Genomic DNA, 26,107 nt, shown 5'->3' with positions numbered 1-26,107 from the left:
TTGATTCCATGAAACTCCCTCTAACAAACTGTATAGAAGCTTTGTCAGTTCAGTTCCTTCACAACTAATATCATACTTTGAGCTTCTACACAGGACCAACGTCAGGCACCGCCATGATAAAGTTTCTGCTGCTGACTTTGGCATTTGGTCCAGCTCATGGTCATGCTGAGGTAAATTTATTTGATCTGTGAACTGGTTTGATGTTATTCAATAGCATATTTCTGTTGATGTGATATGTCATTCAGTTTGTCCATGTAAGTCCATATTCTTGAAATAACATTTCTGACTTTCACTCATGCATACTTTTTCAATCAGATTTTTCTAAAATGAAACTAATGAAATAAGGAAACTATGAGCTGAATTTCAGAGCTTAAGAGACCAGCACATGAGTAGTTCCAAAATCTCCCAGGTATCAAATGCTATGTAAATTGAGTCATCATATTACCCTGTGTTATTCTATATCCCTAGAAGCATAATTTTTAACTAATGAACAAAATATTAGTGACTTATATTTTTAGATAATTTATGTATTTCCAAGAAATGCAGTCAGAGATTTGATATCAACTCACGTTAAAATGGCCTTTGTTATTTGTTCAGACTGAAGGAAAGTGGATTACCATTTCTATTGCTGATGACAATGTGGACATAATAGAGCAAGGAGGACCACCGAGACTCTATGCTCGCAAACTTGCTTGTACTGAGGCATGTAAAGAATTGGAAGTCACATTTTATATCAAGTAAGTAAGTTGTCAACCATATAACCTGAGCATAGTATTTCAATTTTACAGATTTTATGTTGTTAAACTTACAGGTGAATGTTCTCTTTCTGGTCATAAACTTGAAGCCTTATTTCCAGAAATGGGATTATGTTTTTCCATGATGAGTTAGCTCTGGACACTACACAGAAGTTAGACACTGTCTCCAATTTCTTTTTTTTTAAAGTAATTTTATTAAATTATAAAAAGTTTCCATTTACTCCCCTCTTCCCAACGCCCTCCCACTCCCCCCCTCCCTCTCCTCCTCCCTCTTTGTCCCTAAGGGCAGTCAGGGTTTCCTGCCCTGTGGGAAGTTCAAGTTCCTCCCCCCTCCCTCCAGGTCCAGGAAGGTGAGTATCCAAACAGACTGGATCCCAAAAATCCAGTATATGCAGAGGAAACTAGTCCCAGTGTCATTGTCAATGGCTTCTCAGAAAGACTCCAGGCCAGCCACATTCAGAGAATCCGGCCACATTCAGAGAATCTGGTTGGATCACATGCTCATTCAGTCGCAGTCCAACTGCCCTTGGTAAACTCTCTTTAGATCCGACCCCTTGTATCAGTGGGTGATAGCATCCCTCGCAGTCCTTCGTCATTTTCTTCATCCTTCTGCTCCTCATGTGGATCTTGGGGGGCTCAGTCCGGTGCTCCAATGTGGGTCTCCGTCTGTATCGCCATCCAACGCCAGATGAAGGATCTATGGTGATAAGCAAAATATTCATCAGTATGGTTATGGGCCAAGGCCGGTTCAGGCACCTCTCCTCTGTCCAGAGAACAATCTGGGGATCTCTCCTTGGACCTGGGATCCCATATGTAATCAAGTTTCCTGTAAACTCTAAAATGACTCCCTTAGTTGAAATATATTCTTCCCTGATCCCATATTCATCCTTCCTCCCTTTCCCCCATCCCGGTCAACCGAGCTTTCTCCATTCCTCCCCTACTCCCTTCTCTCTAACCCTCTCCCCTTCCAACAACCCTCCCACCCCCCCCCCCCATGCACCCAAGGTTACCTGGGACTCTTGACTATTTCCTACGTCCTGGCGGATAGCTAAATAATCTTCATCAGGTTCGTCTTCTTATTTAGCTTCTCTAGGATCACGAATTATAGGCTCAAAGACCTTTAATTATGGTTAGAATCCACTTATGAGTGAATACATACCGTATTCCTCTTTTTGGGTCTGGCTTACCTCACTCAGTAAAGCATTTTCTATGTCCATCCATTTGCACGCAAAATTCAAGATGTCATTATTTTTTACCGCTGAGTAAAACTCTAATGTGTATATGTTCCACACCTTTTTTAACCATTCCTCTATTGAGGGGCACCTAGGCTGTTTCCAGGTTCTGGCTATTACAAATAGTGCTGCTATGAACATAGTTGAACAAACGCTTTTGTAGTATGTTCGGGAATCTCTAGGGTATATTCCCAAGAGAGGAATTGCTGGGTCCTGAGGGAGGTGACTCCCAGTTTCCTGAGAAACCGCCACACTGATTTCCACAGTGGCTGCACAAGTTTGCATTCCCACCAACAATGGATGAGTGTTCCCCTCATTCCACATCCTCTCCAGGATAGGCTATCCTTGGTGTTTTTAACTTTAGCTATTCTGACAGGTGTAAGATGGTATCTCAAAGTGGTTTTGATTTACATTTCCCTGATCGCTAAGGAGGTTGAGCATGACCTTAAGTGTCTTCTGGCCATTCGAAGTTCATCTGTTGTGAATTCTCTGTTCAGATCAGTACCCCATTTTTTAATTGGGTTAATTAGAGTTTTAGTGTCTAGTTTCTTGAGTTCTTTGTATATTCTGGAGATCAGACCTTTGTCTGATGAGGGTTTGGTGAAGATCTTCTCCCAGTCAGAAGGCAGCCTTTTTGTCTTACTGACAGTGTCCTTTGCTTTACAGAAGCTTCTCAGTTTCAGCAGGTCCCATTTATTCATTGTTTCTCTTATTGTCTGTGCCACTGGGGTCCTACTTAGGAAGTGGCCTCCTGTGCCTATATCTTGTAGACTACTTCCCACTTTCTCTTCTATCAGGTTCAAAGTGGACAGATTGATGTTGATGTCTTTAATCCATTTGGACTTGAGTTTTGTGCATGGTGATAGATATGGATCTATTTTCATTCTTCTACAGGTTGACATCCAGTTATGCCAGCACCATTTGTTAAAGACGCTTTCCTTCTTCCATTGTATACCTTTAGCTCCCTTGTCAAAAATTAGGTGTTCATAAGTTTGAGGGTTAGTATCTGGGTCTTCTATTCGATTCCATAGGTCGACTTCTCTGTTCTTATGCCAATACCAAGCTGTTTTCAATACTGTAGCTCTGTAATAGAGTTTGAAGTCAGGGATAGTAATGCCTCCAGAGGTTCCTTTATTGTATAAGATTGTTTTGGCTATCCTGGGTTTTTTGTTTTTCCATATAAACTTGATTATTGTTCTCTCAAGGTCTGTGAAGAAGTTTGATGGGATTTTGATGGGGATTGCATTGAATCTGTAGATTGCTTTTGGTAGAATTGCCATTTTTACTATGTTGATTCTCCCAATCCAAGAGCAGGGGAGGTCTTTCCATTTTCTGGTATCCTCCTCAATTTCTCTTTTCAAAGGCTTTAAGTTCTTGTCAAATAGGTCTTTCACATCCTTGGTTAGAGTAACCCCAAGATATTTTATGCTGTTTGTGGCTATCGTGAAAGGTGATGTTTCTCTGATTTCCTTCTCCGTTTCTTTATCCTTTGTGTATAAGCGTGCCACTGATTTTTTGGAGTTGATCTTGTATCCTGCCATGTTACTAAAGGTGTTTATCAGCTGTAGGAGTTCTTTGGTAGAGTTTTTGGGGTCGCTTATGTACACTATCATATCGTCAGCAAATAACGAAAGTTTAACTTCATCCTTTCCAATTCGAATCCCATGATCCCCTTATGTTGTCTTATTGCTATTGCTAGAACTTCAAGCACTATATTGAAGAGGTATGGTGAGAGTGGACAGCCTTGTCGTGTTCCTGATTTTAGTGGAAAGGCTTTGAGTTTCTCTCCATTCAATTTGATGTTAGCTGTCGGCTTGCTGTATATTGCTTTTATTATATTTAGGTATGATCCTTGTATCCCCAGTCTCTCCAACACCTTTATCATAAATGGGTGTTGAATTTTGTCAAATGCTTTTTCAGCATCCAATGAAATGATCATATGTTTTTTTCTTTCAGTTTATTTATATGATGGATTACATTGATAGATTTGCGTATGTTGAACCATCCCTGCATCTCTGAGATGAAGCCTACTTGATTAAAATGGATAATTTTTCTAATGTGTTCTTGGATTCGGTTTGCCAGGATTTTATTGAGAATTTTCGCATCAATGTTCATGAGTGAGATTGGCCTGTAATTCTCTTTCTTGGTTGTGTCTTTGTGTGGTTTTGGTATTAGGGTGACTGTAGCTTCATAAAAGGAGTTTGGCAGTGACTTTTCTTTTTCTATATTGTGGAATACATTAAGGAGTATAGGTATTAGCTCTTCCTGGAAGTTCTGGTAGAATTCTGCATTGAAACCATCTGGTCCTGGGCTTTTTTTGGTAGGGAGATTTTTGATAACAGCTTCTAGTTCTTCACGACTAACAGGGTCTATTTAGATTGTTCATCTGTTCTTGGTTAAACTTTGGTATATGGTACTTATCTAAAAAAATGTCCATTTCTTTTACATTTTCCAACTTTGTGGCTTATAAACTTTCGTAGTAAGAACTAACGATTCTCTGAATTTCCTCTGTGTCTGTGGTTATGTCCCCCTTTTCATTTCTGATCCTATTAATTTGCAAGTTCTCCCTCTGCCTTTTGATTAGTTTGGATAGGGGTTTGTCAATCTTGTTAATTTTCTCCAAGAACCAGCTTTTTGCTTCATTGATTCTTTGAATTGTTTTCTGTGTTTCTATTTTGTTGATTTCAGCCCTCAGTTTGATTATTTCCAGTCTTCTACTCCTCCTGGGTAAACCAGCTTCTTTTTTTCTAGAGCTTTCAAGTGTGTTGTTAAGTCTCCAATGTGTGCTTTCTCCATTTTCTTTAGGTGGGCACTTAGTGCTATGAACTTTCCTCTTAGCACTGCTTTCATTGTGTCCCATAGGTTTGAATACGTTGTGTCTTTGTTTTCATTATATTCAAGGAAGACTTTAATTTCTTTCTTAATTTCTTCCTTGACCCAGGGGTGATTTAGTAGTTGACTGTTCAACTTCCATGAGTGTGTTGGCTTCCTGGGGGTACCATTGTTGTTGAATTCTAATTTTAATCCATGGTGATCTGACAAGACACAGGTGGTTACTAATATTTTTTTGTATCTGTGGAATTTTGCTTTGTTACCAAGTATGTGGTCAATTTTCGAGAAGGTTCCATGAGCTGCAGAGAAGAAGGTATATTCTTTCCTATTTGGGTGGAGTGTTCTATAGATGTCTGTTAATTCCATTTGATTCAATATCTCCAATAATTCTCTTTTTTCTCTGTTAGGTTTCTGTCTGATTGACCTGTCCATTGGTGAGAGAGGAGTGTTGAAGTCTCCTACTATTAGTGTGTGTGGTTTGATGACTGCCTTGAGTTCTAGAAGAGTTTCTTTTACATATGTGGGTGCCTTTATATTAGGGGCATAGATATTCAAGATGGAGACTTCTTCCTGATGAATTGTTCCTGTTATGAGTATGAAATGTCCATCTCCATCTCTTCTGATTGATTTTAGTTTGAAGTCGATTTTGTTAGATATTAGAATGGCCACACCCGCTTGTTTCTTAGGTCCATTTGCTTGGAAAACTTTTTCCCAACCCTTTACTCTGAGTAGGTGTCTGTCTTTGTGGTTGAGGTGTGTTTCTTGTAGACAGCAGAATGTTGGATCCTGTTTTCGTATCCAATCTCTAAGTCTGTGCCTCTTTATAGGTGAGTTGAGACCATTGATATTAAGTGATATTAATGACCAGTGATCGATGACTCTGGTCATTTTTTTGGGTAGTAGAGTGTATGTGTTTTCCTTCTTTGAGTTGTGCTTGTGAAGGGTCGCTAGATGTCTGAGTTAATGTAGGCAGTGTTGGAAATGTTGGATTCCTTGGGTTGTGATTTTCCTTCTAGTATTCTCTGTAAGGCTGGATTAGTAGCTACGTATTGTTTAAATTTGTTTTTATCCTGGAATATTTTGTTTTCTCCGTTGATAGTGAACAATAGCTTGGCTGGGTAAAGTAGTCTGGGCTTGCATCCATTGTCTCTTAGTTTCTTCAGTACCTCTATCCAGGACCTTCTGGCTTTCATGGTTTTCATCGAGAAGTCTGGTGTAAGTCTGATAGGTTTACCTTTATAAGTTACTTGACCTTTCTCCTTTGCAGCTCTCAATAGCCTTTCTTTAGTCTGAATGCTTTGTGTTTTGATTATTATATGACGATGGGATGTTTTTTTCTGATCCAGTCTATTCTGTGTTCTGTATGCTTCTTGAACCTTCATACGAATATCGTTCTTTAGGATGGGAAAGTTTTCTTCTATAATTTTGTTGAGCATATTTTCTGGACCTTTGAAATGCAATTCTTCTCCTTCTTCTACTCCTATTATTCTTAGATTTGGTTTTTTTATTGTGTCCCACAATTCCTGAATGTTTTGTGATGAGAATTTGTTGGATTTGTTGTTTTCTTTGGTCAGAGTGTTTAATTTCTCTATGGTGTCCTCAGAGTCTGAGATTCTTTCTTCTATCTCTTGTATTCTATTTGTTAAGCTTGTTTCTGAAGTCTCTGTTCGTTTACCCAGATTTTCCATAGCCAGCCGGCCTTCCGTTTGTGATTTCTTCATTGACTCCATTTCAGTTTTCAAATCTTGAACTGTTTCTATTACCTGTTTGATTGTTTTTTCTTGGTTTCCCAGAATTTCATTTACGGATTTACTAATTTCTTCAAACTTTTTGGTATATTTCCCTTCCATTTCTTTACTCATTTCCTCTATTTTTTTGTTATACTTATCTTCCATTTCTTTACGGCAGATTTTCACCTCCTGTTTAAGTTCCTCTATTATTTTCATAAAGAAGTGCTTAGAGTCGATTTCTTCTATTTCTTCTGGAGTAGGGTGTTCAATTCTTCTAGTTTCGAGCTCCCTGGATTCTGGCGATGTCATGTTGCCTTTCAGGCTGTTGGAGGAATTCTTGCATTGGCGCCTGCCCATCTCCTCCACTCTGGATGAAACTCCTCAGCACTTTCTGGATAGAACTCCTCAGCACTCTCTGGGTAGGACTTCACAGCACTCTCTGGATAGAGCTCCTCAGCCCTCTCTGGGAAGAACTCCTCAGCAGTGCAACAGGGCTAGTTGGTCTTCCCAGGACCCAGGAGACAAAGTGCCCACAGCAGTGGGTGGAGGTGAGGGGTCTCTTGGAACACCGAAGACCCTGCCGAGGAAGCTGACGGGGGAAGGGCTGTGCTCCCTTCCCGGACAGGCAGGCAGGCTGCCCAGGCTAGCACCCACTCAGCTCTCTGGGAAGAGCGCCTCAGCAGTGCAACAGGGCTAGCTGGTCTTCCCAGGACCCGGGAGGCAAAGGGCCCGCAGCAGTGGGGGGGAGGGGAAGGGTCCCTTGGAACACCGAAGACCCTGCTGCAGAAGCTGGGGGGTGGCTGTGCTCTCTTCCCGGGCAGGCAGGCTGCCCAGGTGAGCACCCACTCACCTCTCTGGGAAGAACTTCTAAGCAGTGCTACAGGGCTAGCTGGTCTTCCCAGGACCCAGGAGACAAAGGGCCCGCAGCAGTGGGTGGAGGGGAGGGGTCTCTTGGAACACCGAAGACCCTGCCGAAGAAGCTGAGGGGGGAAGGGCTGTGCTCCCTTTCCGGACAGGCAGGCAGGCTGCCCAGGCTAGCACCCACTCAGCTCTCTGGGAAGAGCGCCTCAGCAGTGCAACAGGGCTAGCTGGTCTTCCCAGGACCCGGGAGGCAAAGGGCCCGCAGCAGTGGGGGGGGAGAGGAGGGGTCCCTTGGAACACCGAAGACCCTGCTGCAGAAGCTGGGGGGGGCTGTGCTCTCTTCCCGGGCAGGCAGGCTGCCCAGGTGAGCACCCACTCACCTCTCTGGGAAGAACTTCTAAGCAGTGCAACAGGGCTAGCTGGTCTTCCCAGGACCCGGGAGGCAAAGGGCCCGCAGCAGTGGGGGAAAGGGGAGGGGTCCCTTGGAACACCGAAGACCCTGCTGCAGAAGCTGGGTTGGGGGCTGTGCTCTCTTCCCAGGCAGGCAGGCTGCCCAGGTGAGCATCCACACACCTCTCTGGGAAGAACTCCTAAGCAGTGCAACAGGGCTAGTTGGTCTTCTGTCTCCAATTTCTTAAGTGTTTCTTTAGAATTTGCCCAGGTTGGAGTCCTGTGCTTGAATTTTATACTCTAAAATTGTATGCAAGAGATTCTAATAATCTAATTTCTATTAATTCAAAAGTATGTGTGAGCATATGGTTCAAAGGCACACATGTTATGTTATTTAGTCAATGAAGTCAGAGGAAAGTTTTCTACACCCAGATTAGATAAATCTAATTTGTAAAGTACTGTCTCTGATGCTCTAGATTCAAAGATTCTCTTTCTGACATTTGGATGACAATGTTCAATGAAAGAGTGCATATCATCATAAGAACTTTAAATGCTTTAAATCATTACTATGTTCTACCCACATTTTTAACTTTTAGGTTACAAATAATATTACATAACACAAGCATATAATTCTATGTACATATTATTGTTAGACTAGGACAAGAGAATTAACATATTAAACATAATATTCAGTGAATAGTGAAATTTGGATAAGCAAGAAATATGAGCCTTCATAGGATTTGTCAAAATTGTCCCAAATCAAGGAAGTCATGTGCATCATTACAAAGAGGATGATATTTTCTAAACAAGAATCAGGAGAACTGAGGTAAGCATAGGTACTTCTCTTCCAACTTTGTACACAGTTCACAGATAGTATTACTTCATCAAGTTCATCATACTACTTGAATGATTTTAATATGAATTCAAAGGTTATAAAGAATAAACCATTGTTTCCATGTTTAATTTTTAGGGCAAATGTCAAATGTAAAAATAGCAAAGTCATTGGGAATAGGCAAGAAGATGGCCAGTACAGAGCACAGTGTGAGAAGGGGATTTGGGAGCTTTCTCTGAACAAAAGCTTCGTGGGTGTGTACATACAAGCTGACACTTCAGCCACCCATAGGTACATAAATTTAAAACCATTTTGGTTACTTTTAAATTTATCAACCCTTCCAACCAACTGCAATAAGCTTCAAAGTCGGAGTATATTGTAGGTCATCTGAAGTTTACATGGAGAAGAACAATATTACCTGAAGATGTGAGTAATGCTAACAAAACATCTCCAAATTGTTTCCTGCATGAAAATTTACCTCTAGATAATATTCAGTGACTTTTCTTTCATACAGTATCTCGGTTTGTTATTGGACAGGCCTGACACACTCTAATAGGTCTCAGAGGCCTCAAACATCTTTGCAAACTTTATACCTCAGGCCATCAATCACTTATATTTTAGGCATTATCTATCAACCTGAGTTCATAAAGGATTTAAATTAAGAGTGCCATCTTAAACCTTCCTTTTCTGTATAATAATAGCAACATTATTCACCTGATTTGTAACTGGTTTGACTTATGCTTTGATATCACATGAATAGAGGATACATTTTTCTGGCAAGTCTACTGTCTTCCAAACTTTACTTGGATATTAAAAAGCAGTCCTGTAACAGAAAATGACCAGATCCTAAAATCCTTTTATTCTCCCCTGAACAACTTTTATCATTTAATCAGTGTCAGTAAGAGGAAATTTCATTTGCAGGCACAAACACACAAACACCACACACACACACACACACACACACACACACACACACACACACACAGAGAGAGAGAAAGAAACAGAAAGAGAGAGAGGGGGACACAGAGAGAGACAGAGAGAGAGACAGAGAGAGAGAAGGAGAGAGAGACAGGCAGAGAGAGAGAGAGAGAGAGAGAGAGAGAGAGAGAGAGAGAGAGAGAGACATATGTACATAGAACTCTCATACACAGGGAGAGACACACACTGTGTGAACATCTAGTAAACAAAATGTTCATTCTTATATCTTTTCTATCAATAATCTTACAAGATGAAAACTTTTGTGCATATTTCTCATTACTATGGTCTCTTTTTGAATATGTATTCATTTATCCACCTGGTATTACCATGGAATGACACCAAAGTTTTATACTTTCAGGAAATTGTTAAGTGATCTTTTTCCAGTTAAAAGGAGAAGGAATATCCAAAAGAGTGATCCCATAGGTCTTAACACAAGGAATTCAGAGAAAAGGGAAATGTCTGTATCTGGGATTCACCGTCAGGTTTAAGAGTGGAAATGATTGGTTACCATATTATGATAGGATATGTAAAATGAATGACTACAAGAATATCTTTGTCCACTTGTGTCATATGATAGAGATGATTGTAAGAGTTGGGATCAATATTAATGTTTAGTCAACAGGTGATGTCAAACACAGTAAAAAATGAGTGAGACTCATTCTGAAATGTTTCTATTATTACAATTGAAGGTGACAGTATATTTACACATGTGTATTCAACACCAGAAAGCATAATCTTTGCCAATTAGAATGTGAATAGAACTAGCCAGAAAAAAAAACCTGATTTATGTTTGTTGGTAAGAATGGTAGTGGATTTTTTTTTAATAGTAACCAAATTATCACCCTACAAATGAGGATTAAGTCAGATTCACCCTCCAAATACAGTATTGTAGTGATTCCAAACTTCTGTCCACTAAATAATAATCTGATTGTTTTGGGAAAATATAACTTTTACATTATTTTATAATTTGAGTATCATGATCATTAAAGACTTGGGGTAATGAGGGAACTATTGGAAGTGTTTATGTTCATATTTTCTCACAGGAAAGAAGGGAGCATATATTATTTTCCCAAAGCTCAAACAATTCTGAGTGTCACTGGACAAGTGTGTAATAAATTCAAACATTAACTCTAGATTATAAACTTGCAGGAAATGTGAAGGTTCCATTGACAGATATTCATGACTTTCTAGTGTTATGTTTTTGAAAGTGGGTAGTATTGAGATGAGTGAGCTCTCTAGAGAAGTTGTTTTTATTTTTGGATGATACATCATGAAACCCTGAAAAGTGATGTCATACCATCATTTACACTTCATTAAATGTGTCCATAGAATTTTGGGAAAGTATTATTGTCTGCATTGACCCACCCAGGGTAGATGAAATTGGAGCAGTTGGGATACTAAGGAAGCAATTTAATTTCTACATAATCTACTGAACATATCTCTGACATTGTCAATTATACAATATAGGAAAAAGACAACCTTTGACTCCTGAACAATATGAAAAATTTGAGGAATTTGATAAGGTCCAGAACATTCCAACAGAAATCATTCAAGATCTTCTGGATACAGGTAACCTCAGTGAATATTATTTTGGCCATATAATTTCGAAATATATAGATACATATTTATACATGTATATATGTTGACTTATATTCATACATACATGTATATATACATACACAGTCTTTTATCTACATATATATCCATCTATCTATCCTTTTATCTTTCTATATGCTCAGTAAGATTCCTGATTTAGATTATATCTAGTCATATTCAATCTTTCAGTTGCTATTTCCAAAAATAATCCTTGGGGAACTGTTCTCATAATTTTATGAGAACATTTATGTCAATCCTTACCCCATTTATGTTCTTTTACAGAAATTTGTCCTAAATAATGACATTCTTTAAGTGAGTAGAAAGAGAAACCATGCCTAATCATCTTGATATTTGAATGGATTTATGCTTATTACATAAAAATTAGAGATAAGTATGTGACAAAGGAAAAAATGAATTTTGAATTAGGCAAAATTAAGGCAGAATACTATTTGTCTTTTAAAGTTGAATATCTTACAGTAACAAAATTAATGATAGAATATTTTTTATTTATGAAACAGTTTAAAGGACTTTTATCATGTTCAGAATTGCTAATACTTTTATAATGAAGAATATTTTTTTTGACAGTAATTTTATTAAATTATAAAAGTTTCCATTTACGCCCCTCTTACCAACACCCTCCCACTCCCCCCCCTCCCTCTCCTCCTCCCTCTTTGCCCCTAAGGGCAGTCAGGTTTTCCAGCCCTGTGGGAAGTTCAAGTTCGTCCCCCCTCCCTCCAGGTTCAGGAAGGTGAGTATCCAAACCGACTGGATCCCAAAAATCCAGTATATGCAGAGGAAACTAGTCTCAGTGTCATTGTCCATGGCTTCTCAGAAAGACTCCGGGCCAGCCACATGCAGAGAATCCGGCCACATTCAGAGAATCTGGCTGGATCACGTGCTCATTCAGTCGCAGTCCAACTGCCCTTGGTAAACTCTCATTAGATCCGACCCCTTGTATCAGTGGGTGATAGCATCCCTCGCAGTCCTTCGTCATTTTCTTTGTCCTTCTGCTCCTCATTTGGATCTTGGGGGGCTCAGGCCGGTGCTCCAATGTGGATCTCTGTCTGTATCGCCATCCATCGCCAGATGAAGGATCTATGGTGATAAGCAAAATATTCATCAGTATGGTTATGGGCCAAGGCCGGTTCAGGCACCCTCTCCTCTGTCCAGAGAACAATCTGGGGATCTCTCCTTGGACCTGGGATCCCATATATAATCAAGTTTCCTATAAACCCTAAAATGACTCCCTTAGTTGAAATATATTCTTCCCTGATTCCTTATTCATCCTTCCTCCCTTCCCCCCATTCCAGTCAACCGAGCTTTCTCCATTCCTCCCCTACTCCCTTCTCTCTAACCCTCTCCCCTTCCAACAACCCTCCCACCCCCCCATGCACCCAAGGTTACCTGGGACTCTTGACTATTTCCTACCTCCTGGCGGATAGCTAAATAATCTTCATCAGGATCGTCTTCTTATTTAGCTTCTCTAGGATCACGAATTATAGGCTCAAAGACCTTTAAATTATGGTTAGAATTCACTTATGAGTGAATACATACCGTGTTCCTCTTTTTGGGTCTGGCTTACCTCACTCAGTAAAGCGTTTTCTATGTCCATCCATTTGCATGCAAAATTCAAGATGTCATTATTTTTTACCGCTGAGTAAAACTCTAACGTGTATATGTTCCACACCTTTTTTAACCATTCTTCTATTGAGGGGCACCTCGGCTGTTTCCAGGTTCTGGCTATTACAAATAGTGCTGCTATGGACATAGTTGAACAAATGCTTTTGTTGTATGCTAGGGAATCTCTAGGGTAAATTCCCAAGAGTGGAATTCCTGGGTCCTGAGGGAGGTTGACTCCCAGTTTCCTGAGAAACCGCCACACTGATTTCCACAGTGGCTGCACAAGTTTGCATTCCCACCAACAATGGATGAGTGTTCCCCTCACCCCACATCCTCTCCAGCATAGGCTATCCTTGGTGTTTTTGACTTTAGCTATTCTGACAGGTGTAAGATGGTATCTCAAAGTGGTTTTGATTTGCATTTCCCTGATTGCTAAGGAGGTTGAGCATGACCTTAAGTGTCTTCTGGCCATTCGAAGTTCATCTGTTGTGAATTCTCTGTTCAGTTCAGTACCCCATTTTTTAATTGGGTTATTTAGAGATTTAGTGCCTAGTTTCTTGAGTTCTTTGTATATTCTGGAGATCAGACCTTTGTCTGATGAGGGTTTGGTGAAGATCTTCTCCCAGTCAGAAGGCAGCCTTTTTGTCTTACTGACAGTGTCCTTTGCTTTACAGAAGCTTCTCAGTTTCAGTAGATCCCATTTATTCATTGTTTCTCTTATTGTCTGTGCTGCTGGGGTCCTACTTAGGAAGAGGCCTCCTGTGCCTATATCTTGTAGACTACTTCCCACTTTCTCTTCTATCAGGTTCAAAGTGGACGGATTGATGTTGATGTCTTTAATCCATTTGGACCTGAGTTTTGTGCATGGTGATAGGTATGGATCTACTTTTATCCTTCTACAGGTTGACATCCAGTTATGCCAGCACCATTTGTTAAAGATGCTTTCCTTCTTCCATTGTATACCTTTAGCTCCCTTGTCAAAAATTAGGTGCTCATAGGTTTGTGGGTTAATATCCGGGTCTTCTATTCGATTCCATAGGTCGACTTCTCTGTTCTTATGACAATACCAAGCTGTTTTCAATACTGTAGCTCTGTAATAGAGTTTGAAGTCAGGGATGGTAATGCCTCCTGAAGTTCCTTTATTGTATAAGATTGTTTTGGCTATCCTGGGTTTTTTGTTTTTCCAAATAAACTTGATTATTGTTCTCTCAAGGTCTGTGAAGAAGTTTGATGTGATTTTGATGGGGATTGCGTTGAATCTATAGATTGCTTTTGGTAGAATTGCCATTTTTACTATGTTGATCCTCCCAATCCAAGAACAAGGGAGATCTTTCCATTTTCTGGTATCCTCCTCAATTTCTTTCTTCAAAGACTTAAAGTTCTTGTCAAATAGGTCTTTCACTTCCTTGGTTAGTGTAACCCCAAGATATTTTATGCTATTTGTGGCTATCATGGAAGGTGACGTTTCTCTGATTTCCCTCTCTGCTTCTTTATCCTTTGTGTATAGGAGGGCCACTGATTTTTTGGAGTTGATCTTGTATCCTGCAACGTTACTAAAGGTGTTTATCAGCTGTAGGAGTTCTTTGGTGGAGTTTTTGAGGTCACTGATGTACACTATCATATCGTCAGCAAATAACGAAAGTTTAACTTCATCCTTTCCAATTCGAATCCCCTTGATCTCCTTATGTTGTCTTATTGCTATTGCTAGAACTTCAAGCACTATATTGAAGAGGTATGGAGAGAGTGGACAGCCTTGTCGTGTTCCTGATTTTAGTGGAAAGGCTTTGAGTTTCTCTCCATTCAATTTGATGTTAGCTATCGGCTTGCTGTATATTGCTTTTATTATATTTAGGTATGATCCTTGTATCCCCAGTCTCTCCAACACCTTTATCATAAATGGGTGTTCAATTTTGTCTAATGCTTTTTCAGCGTCCAATGAAATGATCATATGATTTTTTTCTTTCAGTTTATTTATATGATGGATTACATTGATAGATTTGTGTATGTTGAACCAGACCTGCATCTCTGGGATGAAGCCTACTTGATCATAATGGATAATTTTTCTAATGTGTTCCTGGATTCGGTTTGCCAGGATTTTATTGAGAATTTTCGCGTCGATGTTCATGAGTGAGATTGGCCTATAATTCTCTTTCTTGGTTGTGTCTTTGTGTGGTTTTGGTATTAAGGTAACTGTAGCTTCATAAAAGGAGTTTGGCAATGACTCTTCTGTTTCTATATTATGGAATACATTAAGGAGTATAGGAATTAGCTCTTCCTGGAAGTTCTGGTAGAATTCTGCATTGAAACCATCTGGTCCTGGACTTTTTTTGGTAGGGAGATTTCTGATAACAGCTTCTAGTTCTTCACAACTAACAGGTCTATTTAGATTATTCACCTGTTCTTGGTTCAACTTTGGTATATGGTACTTATCTAAAAAAATGTCCATTTCTTTTACATTTTTCAACTTTGTGGCATATAAACTTTCGTAGTAAGATCTAATGATTCTCTGAATTTCCTCTGAGTCTGTGGTTATATCCCCCTTTTCATTTCTGATCCTATTAATTTGCATGTGCTCTCTCTGCCGTTTGATTAGTTTGGATAGGGGTTTGTCAATCTTGTTGATTTTCTCCAAGAACCAGCTTTTTGATTCATTGATTCTTTGGATTGTTTTCTCTGTTTCTATTTTGTTGATTTCAGCCCTCAGTTTGATTATTTCCAGTCTTCTACTCCTCCTGGGTGAATCAGCTTCTTTTTTTTCTAGAGCTTTCAAGTGTGCTGTTAGGTCTCCAATGTGTGCTTTCTCCGTTTTCTTTATTTGGGCACCTATTGCTATGAACTTTCCTCTTAGCACTGCTTTCATAGTGTCCCATAGGTTTGAATACGTTGTGTCTTTGTTTTCATTAAATTCAAGGAAGACTTTAATTTCTTTCTTAATTTCGTCCTTGACCCAGGGGTGATTTAGTAGTTGACTGTTCAACTTCCATGAGTTTGTTGACTTCCTGGGGGTAGCATTGTTGTTGAATTCTAATTTTAATCCATGGTGGTCTGACAAGACACAGGTGGTTACTAATATTTTTTTGTATCTGTGGGAGTTTTCTTTGTTGCCAAGTATGTGGTCAATCTTCGAGAAGGTTCCATGAACTGCAGAGAAGAAGGTATATTCTTTCCTATTTGGTTGGAGTGTTCTATAGATGTCTGTTAAGTCCATTTGATTCAATACCTCCAATAAATCTCTTAATTCTCTGTTTGGTTTCTGTCTGATTGACCTGTCCATTGGTGAGAGAGGAGTGTTGAAGTCTCCTACTATTAGCGTGTGTGGTTTGATGACTGCCTTGAGTTCTAGAAGAGTTTCTTTTACATATGTGGGTGCCTTTACATTAGGGGCATAGATATTCAGGATTGAGACTTCTTCCTGATGAGTTGTTCCTGTTATGAGTATGAAATGTCCATCTCCATCTCTTCTGATTGATTTTAGTTTGATGTCGATTTTGTTAGATATTAGAATGGCCACACCCGCTTGTTTCTTAGGTCCATTTGCTTGGAAGACCTTTTCCCAACCCTTTACTCTGAGTAGGTGTCTGTCTTTGTGGTTGAGGTGTGTTTCTTGTAAACAGCAGAATGTTGGATCCTGTTTTCGTATCCAAACTCTAAGTCTGTGCCTCTTTATAGGTGAATTGAGTCCATTGATATTAAGAGATATTAATGACCATTGGTTGTTGACTCCAGTCATTTTTTTTGGTGGTAATAGAGTGTATGTGTTTTCCTTCTTTGAATTGTGCTAGTGAAGGGTCGCTAGATGTCTGAATTATTGTAGTCAGTGTTGGCAGTGTTGGATTCCTTGGGATGTAATTTTCCTTCTAGTATTCTCTGTAAGGCTGGATTAGTAGTTACATATTGTTTAAATTTGTTTTTATCTTGGAATATTTTGTTTTCTCCGTTGATAGTGAACGAAAGCTTGGCTGGGTAAAGTAGTCTGGGCTTGCATCCATGGTCCCTTAATATCTGCAGTACCTCTATCCAGGACCTTCTGGCTTTCATGGTTTCTATAGAGAAGTCTGGTGTAAGTCTGATAGGTTTACCTTTATAGGTTACTTGACCTTTTTCCTTTGCAGCTCTTAATATCCTTTCTTTAATCTGACTGCTTTGTGTTTTGATTATTATTTGGCGAGGGGACGTTTTTTTCTGATCCAGTCTATTCGGTGTTCTGTATGCTTCTTGCACCTTCATAATAATATCCCTCTTTAGGATGGGAAAGTTTTCTTCTATAATTTTGTTGAATATATCTTCTGGACCTTTGATCTGCAATTCTTTTCCTTCTTCTACTCCTATTATTCTTAGATTTGGTTTTTTTATTATGTCCCATATTTCCTGAATGTTTTGTGATGAGAATTTGTTGGATTTGCTGTTTTCTTTGGTCAGGGCGTTTATTTTCTCTATGGTGTCTTCATAATCTGAGATTCGTTCTTCTATCTCTTGTATTCTATTGGTTAAGCTTGATTCTGTAGTCTCCGTTCGTTTACCTAGATTTTCCATATCCAGCCGGCCCTCGTTTTGTGTTTTCTTCACTGCCTCCATTTCAGTTTTCAATTCATGCACTGATTCCATTACCTGTTTGATTGCTTTTTCTTGGTTTCCCAGGGTATCATTTATGAATTTACTCATTTCTTCAAACTTTTTGTTATATTTGTCTTCCATTTCTTTACTCATTTCTTCCATTTTTTTGTTATATTTCTCTTCTATTTCTTTAAGTGAGTTATTCATACCCTGTTTAAGAGACTCTATTGCTTTCATAATGACACTGTTTTCCACTTCTTCCGGAATAGGGCATTCAAGTCCTTCTGTCGTAAGATCGCTGGGATCTGGTGTTTTCATGTTGTTTTTCAGATTGTTGGAGGAATTCTTGCCTTGGCGCCTGCCCATCTCTTCCTTCAGATGCTCTCCAATGGCTCTTCCCTCTGCTGGGTCTTCTTCTACTGGATTAGTGTCCCTTGCTATCCAGGAATCACTTTGCCTGCAGTCTTAGCTAGCTGCAGGCAGGCTATTAGAACAAAGGGACTTCCTTCCCTTTGCACTCACCACCTATCCAGACCCGTGGTGCCCACCCTGGCTGAGATGGAGGAATTTAAGCCCGGAAAAAGGGAGAGAGGAGGGGAGGGGTTCGAGGCCAAAAGCTGGGATGGCGTAGCAGGAGAGAGGGATTAGCTGGGGGAAGCTGCCCCTTTGGAGTAGCCAGGGAGATAAGGATGGCGGGAATATTGTGTGTTCCCTCACCGGTCCACACACTTACCCCTGCACAGGATCAGAGCCCCTAGCTGGTGAGAAGAGTCCCTGCCTGTGGTCTTAGCTGCTGCAGGCCGGCTATCAGAACAAAGGGACTCCCGCCCCTTTGCTCTCACCGCCTGCCCCGGCCCGCGGTGCCCGCCCCAGCTGAGATGGAGGAATTTAAGCCCCGAAGAAGGGAGAGAGGAGGGGAGGGGTTCGAGGCCAAAAGCTGGGATGGCGTAGCAGGAAAGAGGGATTAGCTGGGGGAAGCTGCCCCTTTGGAGTAGCCAGGGAGATAAGGATGGCGGGAATATTGTGTGTCCCCTCACCGGTCCACACACTTACCCATGCACAGGATCAGAGCCCCTCGCTGGTCAGAAGAGTCCCTGCCTGCGGTCTTAGCTGCTGCAGGCCGGCTATCAGAACAAAGGGACTCCCGCCCCTTTGCTCTCACCGCCTGCCCCGGCCCGCGGTCCCCCAGCAGAACCAGGGCAGTATAGTGCTCCTTATAAATGTGGAAGAGCAGTTCCTACACCGGGGTGGCGGGGGCGGAGGGGGGGAGAATATTTCATTAAGAGAATGTGTCTTGTATTTGACAAATATTTCCTTATTTATGATTGTGTGGCATTATTTGTCACAGATATGGTACAAGCATGTTGATGTTTTCAGTATATTCCTTGAAATCTCTCAATATAAATTTTCATGTATATCCACAGAATATGACTATTTTCTGCCAAAAGTGCTCCTATAGAATACCAAGTACAGGGTATTGGTGACTTCTAGGAAAGGAATTATGTATGTATAATCTTTTCTCTATACTCTTTATTGTTATATTTAAGTTTACATTCATACATTCTCAAGGATGAAAACTTCTCTGTTCAACTATGTTTTAATTTTTGCTTTCATGTCTGCACAGATGACAACAGAATGAGAATTATGCATCATATCCTTTTGACCATGGAGTCAGTATTACATACAAATCACCATATCTCTTTAAATGAATTTTCCCCTTTCCTGTGAAGTCCGGATACCACATTCCAATTTTCTCTCTTTCCTTTTCTTTCCCGTCCTATGACCTATGAGCTGTACTTACTGTTTGAATGATTAAATATTTCAAGAAGCAATAATACCTTGTGAAAAGGATATCATTCAAAAAACATGTAAACATCCACTAAGCTAATTAAAATAATGACTCTTGTATAACAAATGATATCTGTATTACTAAAACCTATTGGAAAAATTTAGAAACGTCAAAATTGCTGGTGAATGATGGGAACAAACACTGCCAAGTGAATTGCATGTTGTATTTTATATTTACTTTTAACTGAAAATTGTGATTTGTGTTTGAAAGATCCTAACACAGTAAATGATTTCTCAGAATAAACCCTTTGGGTAGGTCCCCATATTATACATTATATAAAAGAGAGTATTAAATAAGTTTTCAAAAGTCCATCAGAGGATATTATCTCTTGTTAAATGACTTTAGTAAGCAAATGAATCAGGATATGCTTAAATAGTGTAAATATGAGTCAGTCACACATGAAGAATAAATTTCTGAGTATGATCTACCAGATAACAAGCCCTGAAAATATGCATCTGTTTATTACAATTTTCTCTGTGTATAACAATGATTCCTTAGAGTGTAGTTTGCTCTAAAAATAGAAAAGGCAGACACACTCTTCTTTGAGGGCTTGTAACAAGGAAAAAGAGAAGAAATTAGACAGTGTTGTTATATTCAGTCCCCTGAAGACAGAAGATATAAAAAATCAAAGTACATTCAAATTTATGGGCAATATATATTAAACAATTACTCTCTCTACTTCACTTTTAATGCTTTAAAATGTCATTTTGATGCATTACCATCAACAATACAGAAAATGAAGGATATTAAAGTAGAACACCTATGAAAAGATGAATTTAAATTATCTGGACTCTAAATTATCCTCATTTTCAGATGACATGATATTATACATAAAACATAGCCAAATCATCCTATAAAGTAGAAAGACATTTAAAAGTTATAGAATAGTAGAATTAATATTGTGGAAAATATCATCCTGAGTTTGCAAGGTCCCTGGCCAGCAAGTGGCCCTGATCCTACACCAGAAGATACATTGGATGGTCATTTAGCAAGGGCTTCTCTCCCCGGCTACTGCCTTTCTCTTCCTATCCCATCCCAGCTTGCTCCCAGGCACCCCTTCTCTTCTGCAGGGTCATAGGCTCTCCAACTCAGGCTGCTTTGGGGCTAAGGGTCTGGGGAAAAATTGGTGAGTGCAATTACACAGGAGCTCTTTTGTTTAACTGAGCCTACACAGCAAGCCTGCCCTTTTGTCTGCAAGGTCTCTGGCCAGCAAGTGGCCCTGCTCCTGTACCAGAAGATCCATTGGAGACCATTTGAAGGAAGAGATGGACAGGCGCCAATGCAGGAATTCCTTCAACAATCTGAAAAACAACATGATAACACCAGAATCCAGTGAACATACAACAGGAAAACTTGAACACCCTAATCAAAAAGAAGTAGAAGAAATAGACATTATAAAAGTGATGGAGTCCCTTAAACAGGATGTGAAAAACTCCCTTAAAGAAATGAATGAGAAGAATAGCAAAAAGTTTGGAGAAATGAATAAATCCCTAAAAGAAATCCTAGGAATCCAAGAAAAAACAATCAAACAGTTAATGGAAACAGTTCAAGACTTGAAAACTGAAACAGAGGCAATGAAGAAAACACAAACTGAGGGATGGCTGGATATGTAAAATTTGGGTAAATGAACAGAGACTACAGAGACAAGCATAACCAACAGAATACAAGAGATAGGTGATTCTAGAGAAGCTAAATATGAAGGTGAACCCAAAAAAACATATAGTTATCCTCCTTGATATTAGAAGTAGACAAGATTGCCAGGCAAAAATTGGGAGCTTAAGGGTGGGGGTGGGGTGGGGGTAAAGAAGATGAGGAGAGAAAAGAGGAGGATGGGGAGAGCTTGAAGGAATGGGATGGTTGAGATGGAGGGAGGGTGGATATGGGAGCAGGGAAGTAGATATCTTAATTAAGGGAACCACTTTAGGGTTGGCAAGAGACTTGACTCTAGAGGGGTTCCCAGGTCTCCAAGGAGATGTCCCCAACTTGCTCCTTGGGCACCTGAACTGGCCTTATCCTATAGCCACACTGAGGAATATATTGCATACCACCATAGAACCTTCATCTGGCAATGGATGGAGACAGAGACAGAGACCTAAATTGGAGCACTGGCCTGAGCTTCCAGGGTCCAAATGAGGAGCAGAAGGAGGAAGAACATGAGCAAGGAAGTCAGGACCCGAGGGGTGCATCCACCCACTGAGATGGTGGGACTGATCTAATGGGAACTCACCAAGGTCAGCTGGACTGGGACTAATGGAACATGTGATCAAACCGGACTCTCTGAATGTGGCTGACTGTAAGAGCTGACTGAGAAGCCAAGGACAATGGCACTGGGTTTTGATTCTACTGCATGTACTGGCTTTATGGGAGCCTAGTCTGTTTAAATGCTCACCTTCCTAGACCTGTATGGAATTCCCACAGGGTCAGGAACCCTGACTGCTCTTTGAACTGGAGAGGGAGGGGGAGGAGGGGAAAAGGATAGAAATGGGAGGATGTGGAAATTTTTAATAAAAAATGAAAAAAATTGCAAGATCCTAAAATCCTTTTATTTTCCGGTGAACTGCTTTTATCATATAATCCTTGTCTTTAAGAGGAAATACTACACTCACACACACACACACACACACACACACAGAACCATATGCAAACAGAAAAATTCTCACACACAGAGAGACAGTCACACACACGGTGTGAATGTCTATTAAACTAAAAATGTTCATTCTTACATCTTTCCCATCCATATTCTTACAAGATGAAGACATTTGTGCATATTTCTAATTAGTATGTCCTTTTTGTATACGTATTAATTTTCCTACCAAATATTACTATGATATGACACCAAAGTTTTATACTTTCAGGAAATTGATAAGTGATCTTTTGAATCTGGTTGAAAGGGGAAAGAATACCCAACACAGTGATCCCACATATCTTGACACAAGGAATTCAGAAAAAAGGAACAGTGTCTGTACCTAGGATTCACTATCAGGTTTAAAGAGTGGAAATGATTAGTCACCCCATTGTGATTGGATATGCAAAATGAATGACTACAAGAATACCTTTGCCCACTTGTGTCATATGATAGTGAATCAGAGATGTTTTCTACAGTTGATGTCAATATTAACATTAATTCAACATGTGACGTTAAACAAAGTAGAAAATGGGTGACACTGAGCTTGAAATGTTTCCATTATTACAGTTGAAGGTGAAAATAGATTTGAACCTGGGCATGCAACACCAGAGAATATAGTCTTTACCAGTAAGAATGTGGATAGAGCTTGCCAATCAACAAACCAGATTTTTGTTGTTGGTGACAATGGTAGTGGGTTTTCTGATGTAGTAACAGAAGTAATACCCTGCAAATGGAGATTAAATCAGATTCACACTCCAAGTATGGTATTTTCAAACTCCTCTCCACTAAATGACAGTATGATTTTTGTGTGGACCAACTTTCATATTATATTATAATTTCAGTAGCATGGTTATTGAGGACTAGGGGTGATGGGGAATGCTATTGGAAGTGTTTATGTTCATGTTTCCTTACTGGAAAAAAGGGAACAAATATTATTTGTCCAATGTTTAGACCATTTTGAGTGTCATTTGATCAAGTGTATACTAAATTATATTATGAACTCTAGAGTATAGACTCAGTAGAAGTGTGAAGGTTCCATTGATAGGCATCCAGGACTACCTAGTGTTATATTTTTGAAAGTACATTGGATTGAGATGTGAGAATTCTCTAGAGAATTTGCTTTATTTTTTGATACATCATGAAACACTGATAATTGATGTCCATGGAATTTGGGAAAAAGTACTATTGTCTGTGTGACCCAATCAGTATAGATGAATTTGAAGCAGTTGGAGTTTTCTATTTCATATGATGCAGGGACAATAAAGAAGTAATGTAATTTCTTCAAAATTCTTGAACATGTCTCTGACATTGTCTTTAATGCACTATAGGAAAAGGTCAATCTTTGACTTCTGAACAATATAAGAAACTTGAAGAATTTGCTAAGGAACAGAACATTCCAACAGAAAACACTCAAGAAGTTCTTCCTACGGGTAACCCCAGTTAATATTATTTTATATTATTTAATATTATTTTTGCCATAAAATTCTCTCTCTCTCTCTCTCTCTCTCTATATATATATATATATATATATGTGTGTGTGTGTGTGTGTGTGTATGCATATTGATGTATATTCATAGATTCATGTGTGTATATATGCATACTGAATCTATCTATGTTTCTATCTATGTATCTATCAATCTACCTATGTAATCAGTAAGAGTCCTGATTTAGATCATATGTTTCAAATGTAATCTTTCAGTTACTGTTTCCAAAAATAATCCTTGGGGAGCTATTATCATATTCCTATAAGAAACCATTTCTGTCAATCCTTACCCCTTTCATGTTTTTACAGATACTTGTCCTGAATAACAACATTCTATAGGTGAGTAGAAACAGAAGCCAGACCTAATATTCCTTCATATTTGAGTGGATTTGTGCTTATTGCATAAAAAAATTAGAGATAAGTATCTCAACAAGGAAAAGTGAACTAAAAATTACCAAACCAAGGCATGATATCATGAGCCATTTAAAAGAGAAAATCTTAGAAAGATAGAAATGAAGGATAGGATATTTTTTAAAAATATAAAGGATTTTATCTAATTCAGAATTGCTAATATGTTTATACTGAGGAATACTCCATCAAGAGAATGTGCCTTGTTATTTGTAAAATCTTACTTTACTTATGATTGTGGGATACTATTTTCACAGATATGGTACAAGCATGTTGATGTTTTCAGTATATTCCTTGCAACCTCTCAATATAAATTTTCATGTATATCCACAGAATGTCATTAATTTCTGTTGACAATGCTTCTATAAAATTCAAATTACAAAGTATTGGTGATTTCTGGCAAAGGAACTATTTGTGTACCATTCTTTCTCTATACTCATTATATTATTATATTTAATTTTGCATCCATGAACTCTCAATGATGTAATCTTTCCTTTCTGTTCAATCATGTTTTAATTTTTGATTTAATGTATACACAGATGACAGCAGGAATAGAATTAGGCATCATATCCTCTTGATCATGGAATCAGTATCATATATAGATAATCATTTCTATTTAAATGAATTGTCTTCTCTATTGTGAAGTCAGAAGATGATATACCAAATTCCTGACTTGCCTTTCCTTTCTTTTCCTAAGATATATGAGATCTTCTTATTTTTGAATGATTAAATAAAGTGTTTGAAGAAGCAAGAAAACCCTTGAGAAAAGTATCATATTCAAAATGCACATAAATATTCAATAAAGTAATAAAATAATCACTCTGATGTTACAAATGATATTGTATTACTAAAACCTATTGAAATAATTTGAAATGTGAAAATTATTGGAGATCCATGAGTAAGAACACTGAAAAAAAGCAATTTTATGTTGTGCTTCATATTTACTTTTAGCTAAAAATTGTGATATGCAGTTGAATGTTCCTAATACTATAAAGATTTCACAGAATAAACACTTTGGGTATGCCTCTGTGTAACATATTATTTAAAAGGAGGATGAAATATGATTTTGAAAGTCTATATGTGGAGATTATCTTTTGTTAAATGACTTCAGTAAGCAAATGAATAAGGATATTCTTAAATAGTGTACATATGAGTCATTTCCATTTTAAGAATAAATGCATAAGAATGGTATTCCATAGATGCCATTACCTAGATAAATGCATATGTTTGTTGCAATTTTCTCTTTTTATTTCAACAACTCCTTAGGATGTAGTTAACTATCAAATTAGAAAAAGCAGAGGCAATTTTCTTTTAGGGCTTGGAACAAAGAAAAACAAAATACATGAGACAATATTGTTACTTCCAGTCTAATGAAGTCTAAAGATATAAAGAAAGCAAAATACCTTCAATAGTAATAAAAATGCTATGAAAAAGAAACAATAACAATTTTCTGTTGAAAAGTCCTGTTATTTAAACTTTCATCAGTACTACAACAAGTTTGTCAAAGAAGTATTACAGCAAAATTCTCTTGACATTTTTTATACATAGAATGTAAAGGATAACTCCCAAACCTGTTATACATAGCCTGTATGAATTTAATCCTCTTCAACAAACACGCGTACATTTATTTGTGCACATAGAGAAAAACATAACTGGTGGCTTAAATTCCTCCATCTCAGCCGGGGTGGGCACGCGGCCCGGGGCAGGCGGTGAGTGCAAAGTTTCTCAGGAAACTGGGAGTCAATCTCCCTCAGGACCCAGCAATTCCACTCTTGGGAATATACCCACGAGATGCCCTCTCATACTACAAAAGCATTTGTTCAACTATGTTCATAGCAGCACTATTTGTAATAGCCAGAACCTGGAAACAGCCTAGGTGCCCCTCAATAGAAGAATGGTTAAAAAAGGTGTGGAACATATACACATTAGAGTTTTACTCAGCGGTAAAAAATAATGACATCTTGAATTTTGCATGCAAATGGATGGACATAGAAAACGCTTTACTGAGTGAGGTAAGCCAGACCCAAAAAGAGGAACATGGTATGTAATCACTCATAAGTGGATTCTAACCATAATTAAAGGTCTTTGAGCCTATTATTCGTGATCCTAGAGAAGCTAAATAAGAAGACGAACCTGTTGAAGATTATTTAGCTATCCACCAGGAGGTAGGAAATAGTCAAGAGTCCCAGGTAACCTTGGGTGCATGGGGGGTGGGTGGGAGCGTTGTTGGAAGGGGAGAGGGTTAGAGAGAAGGAGTAGAGGAGGAATGGAGAAAGCTTGGTTGACCGGGATGGGGGGAAGGGAGGAAGGATGAATATGGGATCAGGGAAGAATATATTTCAACTAAGGGAGTCATTTTAG

The 26,107-nt window shown here is 38.9% G+C and overlaps 1 protein-coding gene across 1 annotated transcript; it reads left to right on the top strand.

Moving 5' to 3' along the window:
- The first annotated feature begins 113 nt into the window (after positions 1-113).
- On the top strand, positions 114-23,299 carry LOC146889058 (odorant-binding protein-like). The gene is made up of 5 exons (XM_087902566.1): positions 114-170; positions 598-737; positions 8,771-8,841; positions 22,423-22,533; positions 23,184-23,299. Exons 1-5 carry the CDS (start codon positions 114-116, stop codon positions 23,297-23,299), a joined length of 495 nt encoding a protein of 164 aa, XP_087758692.1.
- The last annotated feature ends 2,808 nt before the right edge of the window (positions 23,300-26,107 follow it).

This window comes from Myodes glareolus, chromosome X, assembly GCF_982192425.1.
Source record: "Myodes glareolus chromosome X, mMyoGla1.1, whole genome shotgun sequence".
Taxonomy (NCBI): Eukaryota; Metazoa; Chordata; class Mammalia; order Rodentia; family Cricetidae; genus Myodes; species Myodes glareolus.
This window is presented reverse-complemented; position numbering and strand designations above follow the sequence as displayed.